At 35.5% G+C, this 26,447-nt stretch overlaps 2 protein-coding genes across 3 annotated transcripts; both read right to left on the bottom strand.

The window, feature by feature from the left end:
- Positions 1–824: 824 nt before the first annotated feature.
- LOC113778537 (protein GRIP) lies at positions 825–10,122 on the bottom strand. 2 transcript variants are annotated; one of them, XM_027323975.1, is made up of 22 exons: positions 9,974–10,122; positions 8,377–8,940; positions 8,073–8,188; positions 7,360–7,529; positions 6,970–7,063; positions 6,744–6,830; positions 6,532–6,612; positions 6,054–6,179; positions 5,623–5,731; positions 5,465–5,544; positions 4,437–4,565; positions 4,247–4,347; positions 3,721–3,854; positions 3,517–3,614; positions 3,320–3,439; positions 2,846–2,873; positions 2,665–2,723; positions 2,128–2,199; positions 2,008–2,055; positions 1,615–1,720; positions 1,418–1,476; positions 825–1,322 (listed from the first exon to the last, which is right to left on the bottom strand). In XM_027323975.1, the coding sequence occupies exons 2-22, from the start codon at positions 8,840–8,842 to the stop codon at positions 1,212–1,214; spliced, it is 2,394 nt and encodes a 797-aa protein (XP_027179776.1). In that variant the 5' UTR covers positions 8,843–8,940; positions 9,974–10,122; the 3' UTR covers positions 825–1,211. The 2 variants fall into 2 exon arrangements, with proteins under 2 accessions (XP_027179776.1, XP_027179777.1); XM_027323976.1 differs by lacking the exon at positions 9,974–10,122 and having other exon boundaries at positions 8,073–8,180; positions 8,377–8,556.
- Positions 10,123–12,943: 2,821 nt separating this feature from the next.
- Positions 12,944–17,947, bottom strand: LOC113777789 (serine acetyltransferase 2). The gene is made up of 10 exons (XM_027322990.1): positions 17,480–17,947; positions 16,531–16,728; positions 16,370–16,429; positions 15,912–16,007; positions 15,762–15,786; positions 15,284–15,378; positions 14,326–14,492; positions 14,130–14,203; positions 13,525–13,584; positions 12,944–13,336 (listed from the first exon to the last, which is right to left on the bottom strand). Exons 1-10 carry the CDS (start codon positions 17,768–17,770, stop codon positions 13,278–13,280), a joined length of 1,125 nt encoding a protein of 374 aa, XP_027178791.1. The 5' UTR covers positions 17,771–17,947; the 3' UTR covers positions 12,944–13,277.
- Between the last annotated feature and the right edge of the window lie 8,500 nt (positions 17,948–26,447).

Raw genomic sequence — 26,447 nt, 5'->3', positions numbered from 1 at the left:
CTCCTGACATTGATCTTGGCAGCGCCTTAATCTAACTTTCCATGTACTTAGAAGGCGTGTTTCGTTGGGGAATAGAACCACGTCTTCTTATGCTCTCGAATCTCGAGTATGATTCCTTAGTAAACAGGGACTGAAATTAGTATTAACCTAAAATTGAAAATTAAAAAATATATCTATTATTCGATAATTTTAACGCAAAAAAATTTACCTCTCTAAGAAAAGGTATAGTTTATTAGGAGATCGACTTCATTTTGAGATTTAAAAAAAAAAAATCTCATTTTGGGGAGATTGACTTGACCTTGAGAGTTAAAAAAAAAAAAAAAAGGGAAAAGTTGATACCACTTGAAGAATTATTTTCTCTCCCCCTTAAAAGAAGAAGAAATTGAGCTAAGAAACAAAAGGAAGTCAATTTTGAGGAATTCAACTACGCTTGGAGATAAAAAAAAAAAAAATTGAGTTTCAAAAATCGGCTTGAACTAGGAGTTGAATTCTATGAAATACATTTGTTTGGGAATTGACTCAAAAAATTGATTTCCTTAAGGTAAGCTTTCCATACCTAATGAATATGAATAAAAGGCATATTATTATTATTTTATATTTGTATCTTATAGTAAACCAAAACAAAGAGTAAAAAGAACTAATAAAGCACCTGTAGAATATGTTTAAAGCACCTGTAGACTAATAGTCCTTGGTATTGGATTAATTTATAGCAAATATAATCATTTTACCATTAGTCAATGGACTTCTGAAGAGTAAAAGATAAGAGCACTAACTCTTTTTCTCATGCGCAGATTAATTGCTTGTTTTGAAGAGCAAGCAGATGATGAAAGTAAAAGCAGCTTCAAGATGGTTCTATTAACTTGCAAAAAACAATCAACGTACTTTACAAAGTTTGGACTATACAGGAAATCACTAACATCATGATAAAGCCCTCAAGGTCAAGGGTCCATCTGCTACCTCTTTGTTTCTGATGCATTCCCATCATTCTCGCACTCCAAAATCTATCTTACACATATCGGTTCTGTTCCGTGAAGGCGGAAGCAGACTTCTACTATCACAGGAAGAAGAATGATGCTACAAGATTTGTACTAATGGGATTACTCCCTTTGGGTACAGGAGGAAAATCCCAATAACTCTGCAGCTCTGACAAAAAAGGCCTTTTGTTTGAAAATAAAAAGGCATAACAATAATTTCAGCCATCATTCCTGGTGTCAAGAAAATGAGAATCTAGAGAAGAGAGACAATCCAGATCCTACGCCATCACTTGCTGGGCTAGGTGGAGCAGCAGTGGAAGAGCGGTAAGCATTTTGACACTTCTGCACCTGAACATGCATATACAGTACTTTCTTAGCAGGAAAAGATAGCCCATTTGCAGTAATAAAAAGAATTATACACTTCAATCAGGCAAATAATTCACCTCATCTGGGCTAAACTGGAGAAGCATTGCAACTACTGGCAGCAGAGCTTCCACTTCACCTATTCATAGACAGCAGAAAGATGAAATTGTTAACAGACTGCTGGAAAAAACATCATTTCCAATGATCTACAGAGAAGCGGGAAAGATAATACCACGAAAGAACCTTTCCATAATAAAATATTAATAAAAAAAAATACCTGTCTCGAGAAGTTTCAGAATAACATTTTTGAGATATGTCAAGTCCACGCCTTCCCGCTTCTGCTTTCTATCCATGTTCCTTAGTTCTTCCTTCAACATGGCTACCTGCACACATCATGGTCAAATTCAAGTCAAAATATAAGAGAATCAAATGCAAACACAGCACAATCTTGACACAAAGAAAGAGGTAAAAGTATGAGCCACAAGATGGGGAATAACATTTATATTACACATCATACACATGTAGCTTATATATGCTCCTTTCACACTCAACTTCTCCCAAGTAAACAAATTCATAATGAATTCAAACTCAGCTGTTTTTAAATCCAGTAATAAGTAGTTGACAGCAAGATACAATAAAAGCAACAGAAAGATCCTTAAACCAAATCTACCTGCTGACTGTGGAGACGATTTTCATGTTCAAGCTCTTCAATTTCTTCCTGAAAACAAGGTGTTGAAAAATTGAAATCTGTGTAAATAAACTGATAGAAGATATGGTGAAGAAAACTTACTTGAAGTGCAAAAATGTGCCGTTGTGACTGGGCAAGTTCCTCTTCCCTTTGAGCTTGTTGTCTAGCCAAAATCTGGAGTTTAGAAAAACAAATACCTATCAGCAAACATAGTTGTTGGAGCACTCAACAATACTTATTTTCACATAATACAAAAAGAGGAATTAATCTTCCTAAAAGTTAAGAAATAGTATGACATACTTCGGCTTATCTCATGCATTAAGACAATTTACTATTTCCACTTTTTGATCTTTATGAAGTCCAACGTAGATGATAATGCAGTTCAACAAATATAAACGACACAGTTATTGAAGAGTTTTCTCCAATTCATCCATCTTCAATGACACATTTTTCACCTTCTGCCCCTACAGATTTTCTGTTAAGAAAAATTTTCTTCATTTCCCATTTTTTGTTCCAAGTAGCTTTGACCAGTGGCAGTGCCTATCTTTTTTGAAACCGCTGAGGGTGGGTAGCAACTTCCTCTGAAACTTTTCATGTGGAACAGCTTAGCAGAATGTAACGGGGAAATTTTGTGCTTACTAGGATTTGCTGTTCTGCTGCAGAGGTACTTGAATTTGGGGCATCGTTTTTACCAGGACCTGCATTCATCAATTCCAGAATGAAATTTTTGTCTCATAAGCCAATTGCATAATAGAATTAACAGTTTCACAAGAACATTGCAACTCATTGCTAATATATCAAGTCAGAGGCAAAATAATACCTGAATCATCAATATCTACGCGATCAGCCTGGGAATGTGAAAAAAAAAATTATCAAACATAAGAACGTAGCACAATGCCAGTTCAAACAGAGCATACTTTGCCCCCAAAAAAAATAAAAAAAGGAAGACAGGTATCCAGATAGATGAATGGTGAATATATGAAGGTTGAATACGCACAGAAAAAGCAAGGACAAACCAGAAGACACAATCAGGCATAGTCAGCATTATTTGCACATATAGGTCAATATAGTTATGCATCAACAACCTTCTAATTAGGACTGTACTTGTTATCTGGAAGATGACCATGTTATAGAGGAGCCTTATGAGTTGCTGCTCATAATGTAAGCTAACTTTACCTGTTCCTACATCTTAAAAAAAGAGTTCCCTAATTTCAACCATGTAAACAATAAACATGACTGCATCCAACACAGATACTATGTAACACAAATATCCCAACAGAGCATAGATAGATACCGATGGCCTTGAATCTAACAACTGACGAAGGCTCTTGTTATCATCTAGAAGTCTTGAAATCTCTTTGTCCTTCTCCTCCATCATTCTATCAGCAAGTTCACGAAAAGAATCATGGTCATCCTACAAATTATCAAAACATTGAGGTCAGTGAGGCATCAGGCATCTCTATGTTAAAATACAAATACAAGGATTAATACCTTCAACTTCTTATTTTGTAATTTAATGTCCTGAAGTTCCTTTTGGAGAGTTTGACCAGAGGACACCTCATTTTCAGCCTTCAGCACTTCACACCTCACTGGTAGATCAAGTAAAAGTGTTATCTCAAACTCTTAAAAACCTGAACTGCAAATGATATAATGAATAAACTGGTCATAAATCAAATCTATATCTGTTCAACATACATCGCCATGTTTCTTCCACATTTTGAAGGTTTACTTCCCATGCCTCCTTTTCTGACCGGTGGCTAGAAAGAGCAGAGCTTAGCTTGATCTCCATGCTCTTAACCTGTTGCTCCGCAATGCTAAGTGCTTCATCTCTGCCAAGAAAGTGAAATTTGAGAAAAAATTTGACAGTCTTTCTGTTTAATTTACATATGGCAAAGTATAAGACTTATTATCTCCAATACAAATCACACTGCTAGTTAATTCTTGACTTAGCCACAGAGAATTCCATCTAAGCTTCTTTTTCAAAAGTGAAAAGACTCTTCTACTTCACAAGCAGCCACTATTCAGGATAAGGAGAGGTAGTAGAGTTTCAAAGGATGGAACTAATCAATCTAGCATATAACAACCAATTTTAACATTTTTTTAGCCACTGTCTTCCAGGTCTGCAAATGCACAAATTATCTGAGATACTACAAAGCAGTTATACAGCCAAACACAAAGTTTTCGTTCAGACGCCAGCATATGACCACAGAAAGTATTTCACCTTGCAGAAAGGTCCTTTGCATGACTAGCCAAAGCATTTTGCAGATCCTGGAGGGCTTTGTCCCTCTCAGCAGATAAAAGCAATATTTCTTTTTCAGCCTCCTGAAAAATAAACAAATTTGAATATGTGAATGTGACACAAATGATGCTCAGCTTTCAATTTCAACACAATAATTACTATTAGTACATACTTTATAAGCCTCCTCAAGGGCTTTCAACTGTTCATTTTCCCTTGCAGCTGCTAGCTCGGAATCTTTCCTCTGCAGAAGTGCATGTGCCCGGACCTTATAAGAGGAAAATTCACTCTCTAGCCGGCTGATCTGCACAGCACAACATAAGAGAAATTCATAAAAGAAGAGAGGCGACAAACTGAAGACATTTTAACAAAAGCAGGAAGTACTTCAGCCACAAGAAAGAGGAAGCTTCTACAAATACAAGACAATTTAAGTGATAGCTCAATATATGCGCTATCACAACCATTGTGCAGACAACATCAACTTAGAAAAGAGCTTTTCTGAACACCAATTTGAATAGCATCAAGGATGATCCCCTTATTTCCCTTTCATAAGATTCAAAGTAAAGTTTTTCACATGCACAAGTGGTATCTCTTGCAAAAATTCAGTACACCATGCAAGAAAATCAAGTTTAAAGAGTCTTCTACAGTAAAACCCATGCAGATAACATGGGAATCAACCAAGGGCAGAGCACAAGGAATATCACATCTATTTCTACTTGTTTAAAATTATTTTCCAGATAGCCAAGAATTTTTTTTGGAATTAGCATTTTGATGAGAACTTGGTATGGTGTATGCTCATGACAGGGTACTCTGGGAAAAATTCCTCAAAATCTAACATTTCTAGAAAATTAGCAGTTTTTCTTCGCCTTCATTTGTTTCTTTTTTTTTCCCCTATTTTGCTATTAATCATTTTACATAGATTAGACATCCATGATGTCCTGTTCACCCAATGAACCTACCGACACATAAACAATGCCAGGCTAGACTCAGAGCATGTTAATGACAGAGCATCAATATGCAAAGGGAGTGGCTACCACAGAAGGCTTCCATGGATTGACCAAGGCTTCAACAATGCCCAACAATAGATTCCCTTCAAATGGTTATACACGATTTCATGGATCGACCTCAAACAACTAGAGCAGTTTCAATTTTCAGAAATCACTAATTGCAGCAAAATTAATATCCTTCAACAATACTTCTTACCTCCTCTTTTGCTGCCAAAAGTTCAGAATCCTTTTGGTTTATGAGCTGAGCCTGCACAGACAACTCTGATTCCAATTGACCTGAGGCATGAGGAAAAAGCCATAAGCTTATGATTGTGAACGGATGACAATCAAGGCTATAAAGATTTATGTATATACTTCTCATCTTGGCAAGTTCAACTTCTGCACGTATATAGTTGTTCTCAGAAGTCTCCAGCTTCATTCTGAGTGACTGAGAGACCATTTCCAAACTCTCCTTTTCCTTTTCCTGAAAGCATGGGTGATAAGTAAAGCTAAAAAGAATAACAAATTTGATATCAAGTACTCAGATGTGTCAATGCAAGAAGGATGGTAAATTTTGCTAGATGCTTACAGAATTGTATTCGATCAATGTACATGACATTGGAAAAGCTATACATTTAATATTAGCAAACCTTTTATGAACAGTAATTATTAGCAAATTCAATCAAAGCATGAAAATGATGATTGAATATGGTACCATGCACTAAGAAAGCATCAAAACACAATATGGTCCAGGCTTTCATGTTAGCGGAAGACCATGCTAATATTACTATATTTTGAGCTCATACATGCTCACTTTTCAGGTGTATAAGCTCCCCTTTGACAGTTTCAATAGCAGCTTTGAGTCGTGCTGCTTCACCACTTGAAGCTGCATCCATCTCTGCAATCTTAGACTCTTTCTCAGCAACCAAAGCCTAAAAAGAGACAGTGCACAACAGCTAACTTCATTCAGTACTTGAAAATTTTGAAGCACCAACAAAATGCGGTTGATCCACTGTGCTAATATTGTGTATATAAGGCAAATGTATACAAGAAAAGCAAAGCAAAGAATTCATGGAAAGCAAAAACAGTGCAAGCATGGAAATAAATGCTCCTACTCTATATACTGATATGTATACAGATGAGAGAGGAAAACTTTTTCAGCAGATGTACCACCTTGGACCTCAATGTTGCAACTTCCTATTTTCCAGAAAGGTAGAAATGCAAAATATCTGTTTCACATTATAAATTGGAAGGATGCAGAGAAAAAGATATAACAGTTCTTACCCTCAAAGATGAGATTGTTTCGGTAGCTTTACTTCTTTCAGCTAATGCATCTGCTATCTGAGCTTCCAAACTCTCTATTTGCTGCAGTAGAAGAGGGGGCATAATTACCAAGATATCATTTTTGTTTATTAGAAAACAAACTGGTGAATAAGCCAGAGAAAATGTCAATTCAAGGACACATAATCTTTTCACAAGCATCTGTATGGGTTTACCATCTGGTGCTTTGAAGAGAGTTCAGCCATCGCAGCTAGCCTTTTCTCTTCAGCTGCCTGTAATGATCCTCGCATGTTTTCCAACATCTGTAATTATACAAACGCAAATAATTTTGGTCTCCAAATATCATGTAATAGACTGGCATGGATTACTGTCAAATGCACAGTCAACGGTTCATAGCTTTTTGGAACTGTGAGTTAAGACGACCGGTTTACTATTCTATACCTGCTCCTTTTCCAGAAGCGATTGCTGCATTGCCTCAAGAACATTCTCTTTGGGCTCCAATGAACGACGTAATTCTTCAATGTTGTCTCGAAGCCTAGACGCGCAAGCCAACAGAAGAATATCATCATATGACCAGCAAGAAGGGAAGAAAATAAATACTCATGGGACTAAAGAACATATATTCATTCATTCCAGTAGGTACATAGGCTGTTATAACCAGATGGACCATCAAATACTCATTCATTTTAACAAGAAATGAATTTTATTCATTAAAGCCTAACCAAAAGTTCATCAAAATCCTATCATGTCTTCAAGAAGTAGATTCAAGAATCCTCAATAATTACTAAATTACAGGATGACTTCCAATTTAGAGCTATATAGGGGACATACTTATTGTTTGCACTTCGTAATTGCTGCCTCTCAACATCAATTGCTTTAAGCGCTTCATTTGCTTGCTGGCGCGTGCGCTCAAGTTCTTGCTGTACTGCTGATAATTGGGATGATGACTGTTCAGCCTTCTCATTGGCATCACGAAATTGGGCCTCAAGATCATCTTTTTCCTGGAAACAAGATCTCCAAATACAAACTTAACTTAATGCCTGAACAGAAATTAATCTTTGTGACCCTGAGTTTGGCCTGAAGACAAAGTACAGTTTGAATCAAGTTGAGCGTGTATATCACCATATAATATCACTATTCATAATGGTACGATGTTGTGCAAAAGAAAAGGAAAATGGTGAGAGAAAACACATAGAAACAGTTTATTTCAAGACACCTGAAAATTACCAGAGCTACCACCAAATTTCTTACAGCAGAACATACAAGACATGAGATTTAACTTGTTCAGATTAAGAAACCTGAAACGTACATGATATAACTTAGTTCTCATTAGTTTGCAAATGACAACTTTGCAATGCACCTCATTCTCTAGAAAAGAAAAAAATCACGCAAGGTAATCTTGGCCCCCAAAGATTTGTAATAAGATCAATGAAAAGATGCATGCAATAAATATTTAAAGAAACCAAACACCACACAAAGCAAAAAAAGGTCTACAATGTCAACTGTTGATAATCTTATATAACAAAAAAAGAAGTAAAATTTACCTTCTGAACCTCTTGAATCCGCTGCTTTGCTCGTTTATGCAGCCTGTTCAATTTGGAATCAAGTTCTGAGTATCTTTCATCACGTTGTTTAATTTCTTGATCCATCTTCTGTTGAGCTATGCCAAATAAACCAGTAAATGAGTTTAGATTTACAAGGTAACCCAAAAACCTAGAACTAGAGCAGAGATGGTTCAATTCATTTAAGAGCTTAACCAAGCATTTAAGAAAACAGAAAAAGAATCAAATCCTATCATTTCAAAGAAGTGAAGAGCCAGTTAACATAGATATAAAAGAAGCACACAACCTTCAGCCAGTTGAGCAGCAAGCTCTTGGGCCTTTGCATCAGCCTCAGAATATACTGCTCGAAGGTGCTTGAGGGCTTCCTCTGCAGCATCTCGTGTTTGTCTTTCTTCCAAAAGTTCTCTCCTCAAGGATTCTATCTGTTCTTCAAGCTCTTTCACACCACCACTTTTTTCTTGAGCCACCACAGTTTCTTTATGAGGAGTGATCCCATCAGAATCCAAGCAGAGATTCTTCAGTCCCATCAACTGGGACTTCAAGTACTCATTCTGGAAATTGAGCTCCACAACCATTTGCACAAGTTTGTCATGACTGTCACCGATCTCTTGATCCCTAATGTGTGTTCCATTCGCTATCACAAGTTCTCCCTCCCTACCATTGTTTATGTCAACTAACTGTTTCTCTAGTGTTGTGGCATCTTTCTCCAGTGTTTCAACAGATTCAGCACTCTGTGCTTCTTCTGAGGACATTATTACAGTGGATCCCAAAGCAGTGTGGTTGTTCGTTTCTTTTCCTGTTTCTTTATTTAAGGGTACATGCAAATAGCAATCCCGGTGCCACCTAGAAACTGATGAAATCAAGTGAAGACAAAAGCAAATATCCAATTGCTCAGTGCATGGTTGATGAAAGAGACATTTATTCCAAAGCAATCACATTGCAATCAATAAAGTCGAGAAGTGGTCAAATAAGTGACTGTAAACAATCAAAACAAAATAGTGCAAGCTACCAGACCAAATTGAGAACTAAATTTGAGGTTCTAAGGAGAAAGGGGAAAAAACAAAACTAGAAATTTCTTAAAAAAAGGATCAAAGTTCAAGTTGATGAAATTGGATGTTTAGCAGTCAGAAGTTTATTCCAGACTTCAGTATCCCAAGGATGCATCTGCTCAGCCACCAAGCAATTACCCAAAAGCACAAATCTCAAATCTCATATCCCAAAGTGATTACTGAGAAACTAAGAACGAAATGCAACTTGTGATAAATTACTCTACTTCATATTTCCGAGAATTTTGAAACCGTATCAAGTGAGACTTGCTATCAGAGATAATGAAACATAAAAAGATGGGAACTTTATAGCTCCAACCCAATATAATCACACGGGTTTTATAAAAATTCAGTACAAGTACAAGATGCATCCAGTAATCCACAATGTGATTCATGATTGCAGACCACCCTTGTAAAGACCTCAAGTAAAATCCATGCCCTTTACGAGTGTGATCATTCATCACCAACTAATAACTGAATAATGAATCTTAGTCGACATAATAACCATGATATACTAGCTGGTAGTAAATGGCCTTCCCAATTCTTCCCAAGTTGGCAACCAATGTAAACCAAGCCCAGTTTCCATAAGTTTCAAATGAACTTTTACTGGGATAATTACAACATCACATCAATCAGATCCATCCTCGACTAAATTAGATAATTTCCGCGGGAACATTTTACCAAACTACCTCGTACATTCAATGCTCAATACATACAATCAAGAAATACAGGTTCATTATTGTAGAATCTTGAAAAAACTAAACGAGCTATTCCAAAAAAAAAAAAAAAAATCAAGAAACTACAGTTAAGAATATGAGATAAGAAGAAAATTTTCACCTTTTGGAACAAATGAGAATCAGCCCTAGCAGTTGGAGCACCCTCGATCTATCGGTGCCCCAAAAACGTCTAGTATGTCCCGGAATTGATTGCTTGGATTTGGATGGATTGATTCAGAATTTTCAGCCCCTAATTTTCTTTTTGTCCAACTCGACACTAGTAGTACTTTACAAGTACTATTACACAATTAAAAATAAGGGAAAATCGTCCAAGTCGCTCACATTTTGTAAAATAACTTTTTTCGTCCTTCATTTTTTAAAGTGTAATTTTATGTCCCTCGCATATTCACATCGATCAAATTTAGTCCCTAACTAGGTTTCTGATCATTTTTTGGCCGGAATCCATCATGTGCAAGGCACGTGATCATTTTTGTAGGGTAAATTTGTCAAATTATATTTTACATAATCTGATCTATAGTCCTCCACATTTATAAAATAATTTTTTTCGTCCCTCACATTATATAAAATGATTTTTTTCATCCCTCACATTTCACAAAATGAATTTCTCTATCCCTCACATTTCAAAAAATGAATTTCTCATTTCTCACTAATTATGTGTGTGAATACATTTTTTTTAAACACATGTATATGTCTATTTGATTTTGCTTAATAATAATAGTATAAACACATGTATGTAATTGGGCCCAACTTGTGGGCTATCTTCTCTTTTTGTATGATTATGACTAATATTTACCAACAGAACCTTAATTTGCATATTCTTATTGTATTTTGACCGAAAATAGCTTTATTAGCCAACTTGACAATGAATGCAAGATTTTTTACTAACTAATACTAGATGAAATCAAATGATCACGTATAATATATGATATTCGTATTGTTAAGTGAAATCAAATAGACACATACATATATTTATGCTATTCGTATTATTAAGCAAAATCAAATAGACATATACATGTGTTTAAACAAAATGTATTCACACATATATTTTTTTTTTTTAGGGTTTCCCTCACACACATAATTAGTGAGGGATGGAAATATTCATTTTGTGAAATGTAAGGGATGAAAAAATTCATTTTGTGAAATGTGAGGGATGAAAAAATCATTTTATAAAATGTGAGGGAAGAAAATTTTGTTTTATAAAATGTGGAGGACTATAGATTAGATTATGTAAAATATAATTTGACAAATTTACCATTTAAAAATGATCACGTGCCTTGCACTTAGTGGATTCCGGCCAAAAAATGATCGGAAACCTAATTAGGGACTAAATTTGATCGATGTGAATATGTAAGGGACATAAAATTATACTTTTAAAAGTGAGGGACGAAAAAAGTCATTTTACAAAATGTGAGGGACGTTTTGGACGATTTTCCCTAAAAATAAAGGGCCTGTTTGGAAGCCCTGTTTTTTACCAAGTTTTTATTATACTAGTTTTTAACAACTTGTGTTACAGGAACCCTCAAAAACTTATCAAAGTTTTTAACCTACACACTTAAAATATCCAAAACACAACAAAAAAAAATTTCCTTCTCCTTTTCTTCTTCTTCCTCCCCCACCACCACCTCCATTGCCGGCTCCGTCACCAGTTCTGGCGCCAATTTCCGGTGCCGGTGCCGGTCTTTTTTTTTCCCCCTTTTTTCCCTCCCCCTCTTCCTCCCTTGCTATCATCCTCTCTTGTCTTTTTTTTTTTTCTCTCTCTACGTTCGGCGCCATTCCTCTCCCACCCCTCTGTGGAAAAAAAAGAAAGAAAGAAAAGAAAGATGGCATCCTGTAGCGGGAAGGGGACAGGGGAGGCAAGGGTGGCGGGGCAGAGGGGGAGAGGGAAGGGGCAGATGGGGGGGCAGGGGGAGGGAAAGGCGGGGCAGATGGGCAATGCTGCTGGGGGTGGCGCAGAGGGGGAAGGGGCAGGGGGGGACGGCGGGGGGAGGGGGAAGGCGGGGCAAAGGGGGAAGGGGCAGAGGGGGGCGGCGGGGGGAGGGGAGGAGAGGGGTGGCGGTTGCTGGCAGGCTGCTGGGGGTGGCGGAGGTAACGGGAAGAAGAAGAAGAAGAAGAAAAGGAGAGGAAAGAAAAGAAAAAGGAAAGAAAGAAAAAGAAAAAGAAAGGGAAAGAGAAAAAAAAAGAAAAAAAAAGAAAAAAAAAGAAAAGGAAAAAAAAAATGAAAAAAAAGTTTTTCACCTTACAAAAACTTCTACAAAATTTTTTCAAAAACTTCTACAGTGCACTACAGTAAAGTTTTAGACAAACTCCCAAAAAACTCAGGTTCCAAACAGGCCCAAAGACTGAGCGAGAGTGGAATTTTTTGTAATCGCGGAGACTTTTGGGGAAAGGAGGGAGAACTCGGGCACGAGATTAGATCTCGTGCTCTTCTGAGCTCCGGCGTTTCTTTCGTTGATGGTCACGAGTTTAGTAGAACCAAGCTAGTAAAGGGTTCTTTTAATAATTTATTTTTGTATTAAAAAAAAAGGAACAAAGAGCAAAGGAGAAATTATTGATATTTATGAAGTTCAATTAAATACCCCTAATCCAACTGAGTTATAAATTATTGCAAATCTAATAAGGTTTGATACGATGACTAAAGGACTTTTAAGGCCTGTTCTTGTTGCTTTAATTATGGAAGATGATTATAAAACCAAAAAAAAAAAAGTTAACATAAAATAAATTCAACTAAAGTTACTCTTAGGTGAATTTTCAATTTTAGTTTTGGGCTAGATTCAATCAAAGTACAAAAGCAAATGAGAATATACATATCTATATATATATTTATGTATGTATATGTGTATGTATAAACACACACACACATATTATTCAGAGTCAATCTAATACTATCAGCCTTTACAACATTTAAAAGCAACTAAAGTTGACTAGTTGAGCTATAACAGTTAACAATTTGAGAGTCTTAATGTCCAACTCCTGTACGCTTTGATGGAGAAAATACATGACAGTTCTATAAGGGGTTAAGGCCCCAAGCTGATATGGGCGTAAACCAAGTTGATGGTAGTAAATTAGGAAATGTTCGACTCAAATTCCCTCAACTGCAATTGATAGTCATTCGGAAGAGACGCATTTTGTGAAGCATTTTCATCATCATACATGAGAAGAATTACAATGAATATCAGAAATGAACAAAAAAAAAAAAAAAGGATTCGTCAAACTAATCCATCAGTCACGTCAAGCGATTTTAGATCTCCTCTGGGTGGGAATCACAGGCATTTACATGATTGAGTGGTCTATCCAATCTCTGACTAACTTTTATTTTCCTATAACATTGAAATTGACAGGGTGAAAACACAAAAACGTCTCCACCCCAGTTGTTGAAGTAAATGGGGAAATGCATTCAACAACACTTAGGTCTCTACTTGTGCATCTCTGGATGTACCTCCATTTTCTTGAGGGCCAATCATTTCTGCAAACAAACACGTGAAAGAATCAGAATGAGAGATTTAAAAGATGTTCATTCGAACATATCCATTCACAAGGAAAGTAGATTTCTACCCACTTTGCTTAAGTAGAATGGAGTATACACTTCTCGAAGAAGAAGACTATATTACGAAACAAATGAGTTGTTCAAACCAAAACTAGCAGAAATCTCACCAGAAGATCTGCCTCCACTGGAACGAGCAGCTATGTATTCAAAAAATTCTCTACTGGCATCTGCACACAGAGGCAAGAAAAGGACAAGCGAGAGTTGGTAAATAAAAAAAACCAGTAATCAGGTTTTGTGTTTTCTGATAGCTGCATGATTTAGAAGGGAGATCAACTCTCCAACTAGCAGAAAACATTGCAAAGCTGTAAACTTGTTTTCTTTATATTCAGCAGGACATCCCTGTAATGAGTTTCACTTGTCACAGTTTGATAACCATTACTTTGGTGAAATACAGGGGACAATGAGGAAGGCAAACCAACATGTAGTAGTTGTCATTCTATTGTCCAATTTACACACTCCAACCAGCCAAAGTACTTCATTTCATAGATCTATTTAAGAGTTAGACTGGATGAATCATAAATAAATAGATAAACTATTAGCCTATAAGTAACTCTCTCTCCTTCCTTTTCCCCTTAAACCTCATAGTTTGTTAGTTAACATGAAAGAAGGGGAATGCATTTTCGAAAGTTTTCATGTTTATTGGAGCAGGCACAAGCTATCTGCCCAGTAAAGCATAGTTAACCAAATATAGACGAACTTGTGGCTGACATACCATGCTTCATTGTTAGAGAGGGATCTTGCTCATCCACATAACCAATCACCTTTGCTGGAATTCCGGCCACCATGCTTCAAACCAAAAGGACACGGTCATAATTGTGTAGAAATGGTGAACACCTAAGACTCACTAATAAGTAATAACACCGATTCTAGCAGACAACATAAATGCACATCACAGAACTGGACTCTACCTGTGAGGAGGGACATCTTTTAGTACCAGGGCACCAGCAGCTATCATTGCACCTTCACCTATTCTTATGTTCCCCAATATAGTTGCACTAGCTCCTATAAGTGCACCTTGACCAACTTTTGGATGCCGATCACCAATTTCTTTTCCAGTTCCTCCCAAGGTTACGCCCTGCAAGATTTTAACAAAATGAAGAGAAGATAATGAGAAACAATCAAAGAGTTGTAATGAAGAATTTGCAAGATTATTATATTCTGTTAACATACTATTTGCAGCATTTTGTATCCTATTCTTGATTGTCTATTTTCTGCTACTGTCAGTTACTATTTCCTAAAGTAACAAGCACACTTTCACTCTTAATCTGCAGTGGTAAACAGCAAGAATGCTCCCCTCCCCCAAACCAAAAACTACCACCACCTCCCCCACAATGCTAGTACCTTGAAATGGACAGAAAATTTGTTGGAACAAAATTAAAGGGAAAAATACACATGAAACTCATCAGAAATTTCAAGTTAATACTGGTGCAGAGGTGCCTGGAAGAACAAATTGAACCATTAAATGAAACATGTGAAAGGTAGTTCCTGGATGCTGAAATCATTGTCTCCACCCTTTCTACATATCAGAAGCTATTTCTACTTTCTCTTATTCAATCTTTTATCTTTCTCTTAATGTCCTAACAAAATTATTCAAAACCAGATCACCTGACAACCAACTTTTCTTTTTCAGTTAGCGGTCAGCTTGAGCAACTTTACAACTGTTCTTTATTCTTTAAGAACATGCACTTCTAGGCACATAATAAACTCACTCTTCATCCCCCGCAAGGAGGCCAGGAATTGAGATTTTGTTATCTGGTATCATCTGAAGTACAAATCCTGGAGGCCATTTACAACTGAAACTCCAATAACCTAACAGCTTTCTCATTCAAAGCTATACAGGTCAATGATAGAAAAAGTGACTGTTACCTGCATTAGCGAAACTCTATCCCCAACAACAGCTGTCTCACCAATCACTATACCAGTAGCATGGTCCAAGAGAATTCCTTCTCCAATTTTTGCAGCTGTACAAAAAAGCAAGCATGAGGGAGAGTAGATGAGACCTGGTGCCCATTTCAGAGCATGGTGTCATATATTGAAATGTTTCTCAAATCCAAAAGCTCAAGACTTAAGCTTCATCAAGAAGTTTGTTGCTAACTATCTCTGAACGTCTTTCACAACATTTCCAAACTTTCAAAGAAAAAATTCAAACAAAAAGTACTTCTAATAGTCGCCCCCAAATGAGGCATCAGAAAGCAAGCAAATTTAAGCACAAGCAGGCAATTGATTAGTAAAAGTTCGGGTGCTAACTTATTGTGATATATACTTATGTTTCTGAACAAAATAAATACCTCAAGCAGCAGAATATATCACATAAGTGCAAAAAACTAAAGTAAATAAATATTACCTGGGTGTATGTCAACTCCAAAAACCTGGAGATGCAAATTAATCTTGTCAAACATCTGAACATTCAATCCACATTGAAATCTGAACATTCAATCCACATTGAAATCTGAACATTCAATCCACACTGAAGCGTACAAGAACCAAATACTACCTCACTGACACGACTTTGTAAAGCTGATGCCAAGACTTTGCGTCCTTGGTTCCATAATGCATGTGCAACTCGATGTGTTTGTAAAGAATGGTATCCCTACAAACATATGTTTTATGCGGATCTGAGTATGAGAATATGTGAACCAATACCAACTAAACATATAAATAAAATGTAGTTAAACACATTCTATGTAACGCCTAACAACTTCTTCATCTGCCGGATACAGAGATTCTGACCAGTTGGGCTGCCCTTTCAAGACTAGACATTATCAATTTTTAAAAGTCACATAAATGAATCTAACATAAAATATATATATTACAAACACAAATTACTAGTTCTTTTCACTGAGAAATAAGCCATAACAGGCTCAGTAATGTCATGGCACATACTGGCAAACTAATACTAGCAGAAAAGTTAGTCAACCAAATGAAATGTGGTGGAGGATTGGAAAGCAATACCTTCAGGTATAGCAGAGCAGAGCAATATGACAAACAAGAAGGATCCCGATCTTTAAATGCCTGAGAAATAAAAGAATGCAAGTAAGAACCATATCAACCAGAAAACATGACTACAACTTTCATAAGAAAATTGAAATGACTTTGTGGTGCCAATTAAACACCTGTATATCATGGCGAATTGAACGTTGAATGCCTCGATCATGCATTATTACATCAGAGAAAATATCTAGTAATTGTGTCGCCAAAAGTGTGGGATTCTGCAGACGATTGGCAAGGACAAATGCCAATGCTTGCTCTAAACAGTGATGTGACAATATGCTTGCATACAAGAAGCTGCTTAAAATTGGCTCCTTTTCTGCCTGAAATTTTGCATATCAGGAATAGTGACAAAATAGTATCAAAAGCTTTTATAAAATATCCGTCAGACAGTAACAACTATATGATGACATCGTCTAAGTCATATTTCTCTATTAAGGTCCAGCAAAACATGTACGTTTGCATTAGATTTTCATACTAATATATCTTTACATCTCTGCTTTTCTCTCACTTTTTCCTCCTTTTTATTAATTGGGGCATACAAACCAGTTTCAGGGCAACTTTACTCCCACAAAAGTATCTGAAAAGACAAAAACTTCAACCAAAAAGAGTAGGACCAAAATCAATTCTTTCTTCAGCCTGTAATCTACATATTCAGTGTTAGAACTAAAGTAGCATTTTCTTGTCAAATGATTACATAGGAAATTAAGAAATGTAACTTAAATGGACAAATGCTTCAGATTCAGTGTTCTGAGAAAATGTGGAAATGCTTCCTCTACAATCCTCAAAAATGTCACAGGCCATAAAAGTAATTAATAAATAAAAAGAGGAAAGCAGAAAAAACTTAAAATTAGCCATTACACTGCTTGTCAAGCATAAAAATCTTTTCTTTCCATTTTTAACCAGTCTTTCCTTCTAATCCTCCAAGCCCTGTTGATTATTTTTACCAATTTCATCTAAAAACAACCAAATTTCAGAAGGCATATAAATTTGGAAGCAAAATGGATTACATAGTGAAATATTACAATAATTGAAGTGAGTAAACTTAGTAGAACTACTCCTTATAAATATTACCTCCAACTTAGCTTCTTCTCCGACAGCATCCCAAATAGGGTCACCAGGTTTACAACCCGACTTGGCAACCGAGGCCACTAAATTCGGGTCAGGCTCCGAAACAACACCAACAGCATAAACAGGAAATACTCTCTCCAACCTCAACTCACCTGGCTGCTGCTTCTTGGACTTCGACCCACCAAAATCCTCCACCTTGACCGCCTCCTTCGTCGTCTCTTCCTCTTCCAAAACCGTGTGGGTAGATATCATTTGGGCCGAATAAAGCCACCTTTCCTCACTTACACAACCCATTATTTCATTCTCCCTTATTGTTTTATATCATCAGAAAAAATGTTGAAGAAAATTCAAGAGAGTCAGTAATTAAAATACTGGGCACTTGAGTTTTGCTACTGCAGAATTGAGAGGGACATTTATATAATTCTATTTGGAATCTGTCTTTTGGGCCTTGGTTTGTGTCAAGTGATGAAATAGTAAAAGTAGAAGTACTTGGTAGGAAGGTTGGGGCCTGTTTTTTTTGTTTTGAGTTTTGACAAAAAAAAAAAAAAAAAAAATCTTTCGATGAGATTAATTTCTTAAGATTGTGTAGAGTTTAGTCCCAAAACATACATGAGATATAGCAATCATAGGACCTACTGATAAATTACTAAAGCAGCCGGACTACTGTGGGCTCCTTTTTTTGGGGTTATTAAAGGGTGAGAATTTGTATTCTATTTGGACACTTGTTTCTCTTTTTCTGTGTTTTTTTTATCTATACGATAGTTTCCTATATTATGGGGAGGACCTGAAGAAGTTCTGGAGTAAGTCCGAGGGCACTGAACTATCACCGGATCAGACGAATGAAATACACTTTCGTCTGAATTTTTTAAATAAGACTATATTTAATTGTGATAAATTGATGGGTGGCAAGGACTGAACCCTTATCTCCCGTCCCACCAAGCCTTAATGGACCCACGGCTGGTGTTTGACACTTGTTTCTCTTCATTATTGGTTTCCGACAAAGATTTCTATTGGCTTTTGGGACCCCTAAAGAGACCCGAAAGGAAGAATTAACCATCACCACAGGAATTTGATGACGTTGTACTTGGTTTTATGAGTCCATATTTTGTGGAGGACGTGACTGAAATCATAACATTAATTGTTTTGGTCTTGTTTTAGTAGTGGGATGTGCTGTGAGTATTAGCAAGTCAGTGCATTAAGTATAAATGAAGTGCAACCGAGGAGTAGTTCTGAAATATAAATGAAGGCTTAAAGGATATAACAATATAGTGTACTAAGTACTTAAAAGGTGATGCTGGAGGTCAGGGGTTCAATCCCTGTCTCTCACAAATTTGCCACAATTTGTGTCGGTCTTAATTGATCTTCATTGATGGAGTCTGTACTCACATCGAACCCCCTCCCCTTCCCCTTAGACTAGACTAGATTAGGTTACAGGACATCTATCGTTTCGACAAAAAAAAAAAAAATACTTGCTATATATTTAAGACTCCTTAGCATATAATAATATAGTGTACATTTAAGACTCCTTATAAATATTGCCTCCTTAGCATATAATAATATAGTGTACTAACTACTAAGTAGGGGTGTGCATCGAATTCGAATTCGGTAATTCGGAAGTTTGAATTCGGAATTTTTCGAAATTTTGGTACCTGATAATTCGACCGAATTCGATTTCGAATTCACCAATTCCGAATTCGAATTCATACCGAATTCAATTCGGAATTCGGTAAATTCCGATTTCACCGATTTCACCGAATTCGGAAAAATTTATATATTATTATATAATATAAAATTTATAATATTATAAAATTTTATATTATATTATATTATATTATATAAATTTTATATAATATTATATAGTATAAATTTTATATTACATGTATAAAAAATATATTTATATATTAAAAACGAATTTGAAATCGAAATCGGAATTCGAATTCCGATTTCGAATTGTGAATTCGAAATCGGAAATTCCGATTTGAAAAACTCCATTACCGAATTCGAACCAAATTCGAAATATATGAATTCGGAAAATCCGAATTCGATTCCGATTTCCGATTTACCGATTTCGAAAATTCCGAATTCAATTCGAATTCGATCGGTAAATCGGAATTTTTCAATTTTGCACACCCCTACTACTAAGTACTTAGTATATGTATGTGTGGCAGTATTAGCATTTGCTTTATTTTGGATTGGGGTATTTAGATGGATTCTTCTTGTGAAATTTTCAAATTGTGTTTGGATAGGAGATTATTTGAGATAATTTTTTTTAAAAAAAAATACTGCAGCACTTTTTTGATGTGATGTATGTGAGATAAAAAAATAATTGAAAAATGTGTTGATGATACAAACAAGTCAGTGTGTGCAAATAAGGTGTAACCCAAACACTAAGTATATTTTGAAATGGGTAGTACGATGAGATTTTCTTGCTAAGTTTTATTTTGTCAATTACAAGTGGGTATTTATCAGGACAGTTTGTTTTTTAGTTGAGAATAATTTAAACTTTGAGAAAATATTACACTCATTTTTTATTGAAGTCTTAAATATAAATGAAGCTGAACTACAAATTTCAGCATGATATGGTAACCATGTTGTAGTTCATTTAATGCTTGAAAATCTATGTCTCTAAAACTCAATTTGGTTGGTAGAAACATTATTATTTAGATGAAAATTTATTGCCCTATCCAGCTTGAGATTTTGTGAATCATGACTCTATCATTGAGTACCTACAATTTGTAAAATACACCCCACAAATGAAATTAATTATAAATTAATTTTCAATACACGGACATACACTGAAAATAGTTTTACATTAGAAAAATAAATTATATACAACATAACTAGGTTGATTTCAAAGTCAAACCTGATATTTTAAGATTTTTCTAGTGGGGAGGTATGTTTAAGTTAAAGTACTTGTCTTTCTAATTGATCAATTTCAATCCTTTACTTCTAATGATTCGTGAATGTGTAATTCATAAACAATATCAGAAGTTGGCATTGCTAAAGAATAGAGCGGAATTTAAGGATAATAAATATAATAAAGAAGATGAATGGAAACCAGGTGTATGCGATCATTTCCAACTCTATGAGATTTTGGATTCAATCCTTCTGTTAGTCTTTCAGAAGTGAAAATCTGTCAATTGCTTAAAAAATTGTCGACGTGTTCCTTAAAAGCTCAGAATATATTTTAGTGCTGCCCTCAAATTTATAAGATCACATCGGTCAGGCATGTTAGAGTTTGCATGAAAGTCAATTATGGGGAGATTATAGGAATTAGTTGAAAATTTTCATACTTGCGATGATAAAATAGTGTGTCTATTTGGATTGAAAATAATATAAACATTTATTTTAAAACAATGTTATATTACATTTTGTGGTGTGATATATGTGAAGTATAAGTATCTGTCAAAATAAAAATGATTGAAAAACATGTTTATCATACAATAAAAAGAAAAAAAAAAGAAAATTGGCTATCCAAGCACACAAATTTTTTTCCTTTTTTATTGTGTTAGGAAAGTTTAGATGAAAAGTATGTTACTCCATTCTAAAATCACAGTATATTAGAGAGAGTTACTGATTAATTCTTTTGAAGGGCTCTATATACAGTTCTGCATAATTGAACCGATGCAAGTGAGGGTAATTAAATTAAAAAAGAAATTTACAAGAATACTTGGGAGAATTCATCAGTTTTTGAAGAGCAATGATTGAATTTACTTGAAAATTGAAAAACATAAACAAAAAGAATTGGAAATAAATAGACAATTTAGACCTAACTTTTCATCTACGATTTGTTTTTGTCGAAAATCATAAATGTTGCATCACTCCAATTAAGCAATTAAAATAGTAATTATATAGTACTTGTGCTTAATTAAGGAGCAAAATATACATCTACAGTACAACGTTCTTGTTGGGAGGACCGACCGTGCTTCCGCCAGTGGTTGTAGCCTTTGCATGACAAGGCTACAATGGGACAAAATACCATTGCTTTACTGGGACGTAGGAATAAGGCCATCCTTCGCTGTATCTACCCTTATAAGCGACCAGGAGCATCTTAGCATAGTCCGTCAAAAAAAAAAACAATTATTATGATAACTAAGAATATTGTATTAAAAACAAAAAATATATAAATGTTGCATGGTTGTGTGCTTTCAAGTCATTCATGTAAACCGACAATATGATAGAAAATGCAAGAAATGTAGAGCTTGTTTGAGTGCATCTAGTCAGTGACAGATAGCAATATTAGAGCAGATTGATGCATTACAAACAACTTAAATTTCTTTCAAAAAAGTGTTAGAGAGCTAATTGTACATTTTATTTATAAATATTTCTTCTTAATTTTGGCTAGATTTAATGTTAAGTGCTGAATTATACTTATATTTGGTGTTTGATATTGTTTTCAGGGCTTTTGAGTGTAAAAAGGAGCTTGTTTCTGAGATAATTGTGTTTGTTCTTGAGATGGACAATTTTGCATGATTAGATAATCGGTCGGTATTTAATTGTCCAGAACAATCTACTGCCATTTAAAATTTCAAATCCATAATTGTTTGGCAATTTTAGTGTTTGTGGCTAGTGACGGAATTTAATTATATTAGAAACTTTCGAATGTACGTTTGGGGAATATTTAATCTAATTTGAACAAACTCTTATAGCATATTTACTGGGTAGAACGGATATTTTTCCTGATTCTTAATGCTACTGAAAGATTTAATCTTGCGGTCGTGTCTAGAGTTATCTTTTAATTAGGGAAGTAACTAACGGTCATACTTTGATTACCAAAAAGTAAGGAAATCAGTGAGAAATAATATGATCTTATACAAAAATTCCAGAACAAACATACATGAATATATGTATGTGAGTTTTTTTTTTCTTTTTCAGTTTGAAAGTTATAGTTTTTACTAAGCCTAAACTTTTTCTTTTCTTCTTTTAAAGCGTCATTTTATTGATATCAGTAGAAACTTCAATCTAAGGATTTTGCTAGCTAGTACTACTATCAGTTATAAAGCTTTCAAAATTGTTCTATGCATGTTGGCTGGAAACACAATTCGAAATGGATAAACATAAGGTTTCTTAAAGAGGAAATAATATGATATCTTGTGGAATGCTATTATTGCCAAAAAACTGTATGTGAAGAAGTGTTCATTCAATAGGCCAAGCTTCTTAATTTCGTATTATGATTTCTATCTTTATTGTCAACTTACAACAAAATTACGTGAAAGCAAAAGCATGTTTTAAGATCGTTTTTCCTCTACTCTCTTCTAATATAAACTTCAAAAGCAGAGTAAGATTACCTGAAAATTCATTATTAAAGTCAACCATTTTCATTCGTAGACCTAACTTAATTCGGTCGAACACTGATAACCTGAAGTGTGAGATTCAGTTGAACTCCCATAATTTGACTTGATTCATTACTTCCTGACATTTTCTTACAAAAGTAAGAACTTCGACAAATAAACTTAAATCCCCGAGCAACCTTCAAAAGCCGGCAACTTTTGAAGGCGCCCAGGGGACTTATCTACCCAAACCCTTCGCCCCCCAATACCGATGTGGGATTGAAACCCCGACAAGGGTCAAGCCTCCATGGGCTGTTGCTGCTAAGAAGTAACTACCCCCACAAACCCAAGCTAGACGACCCCAGTGGAATGTTTCTTCCTGACATTTTCTTACGAAAGTAAGAACTTCGGCAAATAAACCTAGATCCCCGAGCAACCTTCAAAAGCCGGCAACTTTTGAAGGCGCCAGGGGATTTATCTACCCAAACCCTTCCCCCCAATACCGATGTGGGATTGAAACCCCGACAAGGGCCAGACTTGATTCATTACTTGCATCTTTGGAGTCTGAGTACCTATGTCAATCATTGCATGATCTAGAAAGATATACAGCATGAAAAATTGGAAAAAGATTTGAACATTACCCTTTATCAGTGTCCACCATCTATCGTACGATATATGCTTTCCACATTTTTTTGTTTGGCCTGGTAAAGGATTGATTTTGAGTGGACGTTGATATTCGTCATCTATTGATCTGCTTGTCTAAAAGGTTCACTTTTCTAATCATGGGATCGACGTGGAGAACCGATTTAACTCTACTATCGTTCACAACCACAGAACATGAAGAGATGTATAGAGATCTTTTTTTTTACTTGTGGAATATCATCACCGGCCAATAATACAAGAGAGATAAGCTATCTGATTGGTCAATGTTCCTCTTGTTTGCTTTGTATGTTCGGTTAAGGGCCGAAAGCATTTTCCATTTGCCGCATCTAGCCAGCAACTATAGAATAGATATCTTGAACCTTAACAGTATACTAGGAAAAAGATGTCTTGATCTGCAGCTTCAATGCTCCAAATAAGGCTGATTTAGAAGGAATGATTGATGTGCATGCCGGAGAAAGCATTTAAGTAAAGAAACTCCTCCAAAATGTTGAGAATCAAAGTGCAACGCTGTACAGTTTTCTCTTGATTTAATCTACAAAAATCTCGACTGGAGTTCTTGTTATTCGCGTAATCATTCTTGTCCGGTGCATTCTTCCACACTACAAACCAAAAGTTCATGCTTTTTGGGGGCAATGAAGCTTTTAATAATAATCATGTAAATCCAACTTTTTCCATACGATTCTGGGGTCGGAAATATGCAAAGCATTTGCTATTCGTAATTGATTTCCAAATAAATCATTCTGTCTTTTGACCGTAGTTGATTCAACCTGATTCAATGGTGCTAAATGAAAGGCGAAACCGCACCAAATTGGAAGCCTCGATATTGCTCACGCTGGTCTTTCACGAAAGATTACTCTCAAATGAAATGAGATGAAAGAACCTAGTCAATGTTAAAAGATATCACGGTAAAAGTAAAGATTTGTGGTTTCATATATTCTTTAAAAGTGCCTAAAACTAGCCGTAAGTAAGTTGGGGAAGTAAAAGAGTCTTCAAACTAATGCGAAGCAAAAGAGTTTTGACATCTCAAAAACTCTTTTGTGCCACACTAGAGAGCTTTTTTCTCAAACAACATTGGCCACTGCTTTGCACTGTGTACTAGCTAATTCCTCCAACATTTGTTTAAGTTATTCATAAGAGTGAATCAAAGATCATAGCCCTTTAGAGTCTAGATTCTAACTCCTTACTGCTTCACTGGCAATAGTTTTTTTTTTTTTTTTTAACAAACAAAAGGACCTGGCCCCACTTCAGGCCCCAACTCTTATTCGGATTGTTGGGTTATTCCCCATTTTTGTGACAAGGCTCGAACATGGATCTCGGGTGCACTAATCCTTAGTGAGATCAGCTCGACTGCCTTAAAGGACCTTCAGTGACAATAGTTTTGCCTTGGAGGGGCCTTCGGTGACAATAGTTATTCTGAGATTATTAACAAAGACGATAGCGACGGGCACATAAATGGGTTAACCATGTGTGTGCAATTTTTTTTGGGTGCTTTCTTGTGCCAAATTTCATTTACAATGGAGCATATATGTATGTATCTGGCTTGAGTAACTCTCCCAGGCTTCAGGAGGTCGAGGCCGTACTCTCCTAGGCCCGCTCGGTCCCAAGGCCCCGAACCTACAATGGTCTCTAAAACCCAATTCAGGGACATTAGGTCGGCTATTGATAGGAATTTCGGCCGACTAGGAAAACATGTGCTATCCTCCTCCTTTCATTGCGAGCGTCTATTAAACCGAGAAAAGAACCATCAAGTGTGATTGCAATGTCATATGGAAAAACACTTTTATATATATACTAGGAAAACCACGCCGTGCAAGGCAGAGCTTGGGTCCATCTAAAATATTGTTTAAAATATATATATATAATTACATTTTTATTTAGAAAAATAGTGCAACAATATAAGAATTAAATATATAGCAAATATAGATTCAACATGATAGTGTTTCTATTTACCATTGCTAATTTGAAACATTAGCCCAAAAATAAGACAGTCCTAAGTTAAAAATTAACTGAAAAAAGAAACCATGAAATTTTTTTTATAAAATTAATTCTAACAAATACATACACCTTCACATGTCCTTATTTGAAATTATAATAATAGCATGGCAAACTGTGTCAATATCGTTAGAAAAAAATAACTCATTCAACTCGCAACTCAAAGTCTAAAAGTATCATTTAACATATAATGTTCCAGTGAAAAGTATAAATGGGAATACATTGGCAAAATTTTAGAAAGAAAATTAACAATATGAGCTATGTCAGTAAATTCGCCTCATTTAGAAAAAGAACATTGAAAGAGAAAGGTGTAAAGCGTGGGAACGAGTAAAGAGGTAAAGGGTGGGAAGGGATGAAGCGGCGGTCCGTTAAGTTTTGTGTAGGTTTTTGTCTCGGTCAAAATGGAAGGAGAAAATAAGGGAAAAAATAATGAAAAAAGAAAAAAGAAAAGAAATTAAATTACCTTCCTTAAAAGAAGTATGCCACTTGTCAGAAAGAAGGAGAGCCATGTGGCAACCATCGGGGCTACTATAGTAACTCCCCTTCTCTTCTTATTATACTTGAGGGAAATGGAAGGAGAAAATAATGAAAAAAATAATGAAAAAAGAAAAAAGAAAAGAAATTAAATCACCTTCTTAAAAGGAGTATGTCACTTGTCAAGAAGAAGGAGAGCCATGTGGCAACTACTGGGGCTGCTACAGTAACTCCCCTTCTCTCTTTATTATACTTGAGGGATATATATGTATGTATGTATGTAAATATATATATATGTAAAATAAAAAGTTAATGAGAGATACTAACCTTATTAAAAAAAGATAAAAGAGAAGGGTTTGAGAGTCAAATTTAGAATATCAGAGTTTTTTTTATAAAAAATACAAAGATTTCATTAATTGAAGGAGTTTGCTATTAAGGCGAGACACACAAAGTGAGAAGGAAAATTTCAAGTAGAATTTCCTACTAAATTGGCTTGCTTAGCTAAAACATGAGTTGGATCGCAAGCTCTATCTATCCAAAACTATTGCAGGTAACTTGTCAGAGTTATCCCA

The sequence above is a fragment of the Coffea eugenioides genome, chromosome 7, assembly GCF_003713205.1.
Source record: "Coffea eugenioides isolate CCC68of chromosome 7, Ceug_1.0, whole genome shotgun sequence".
Lineage (NCBI taxonomy): Eukaryota > Viridiplantae > Streptophyta > Magnoliopsida > Gentianales > Rubiaceae > Coffea > Coffea eugenioides.
The sequence above is the reverse complement of the archived record's forward strand: the minus strand, read 5'-3'. Positions and strand labels throughout refer to the sequence as shown.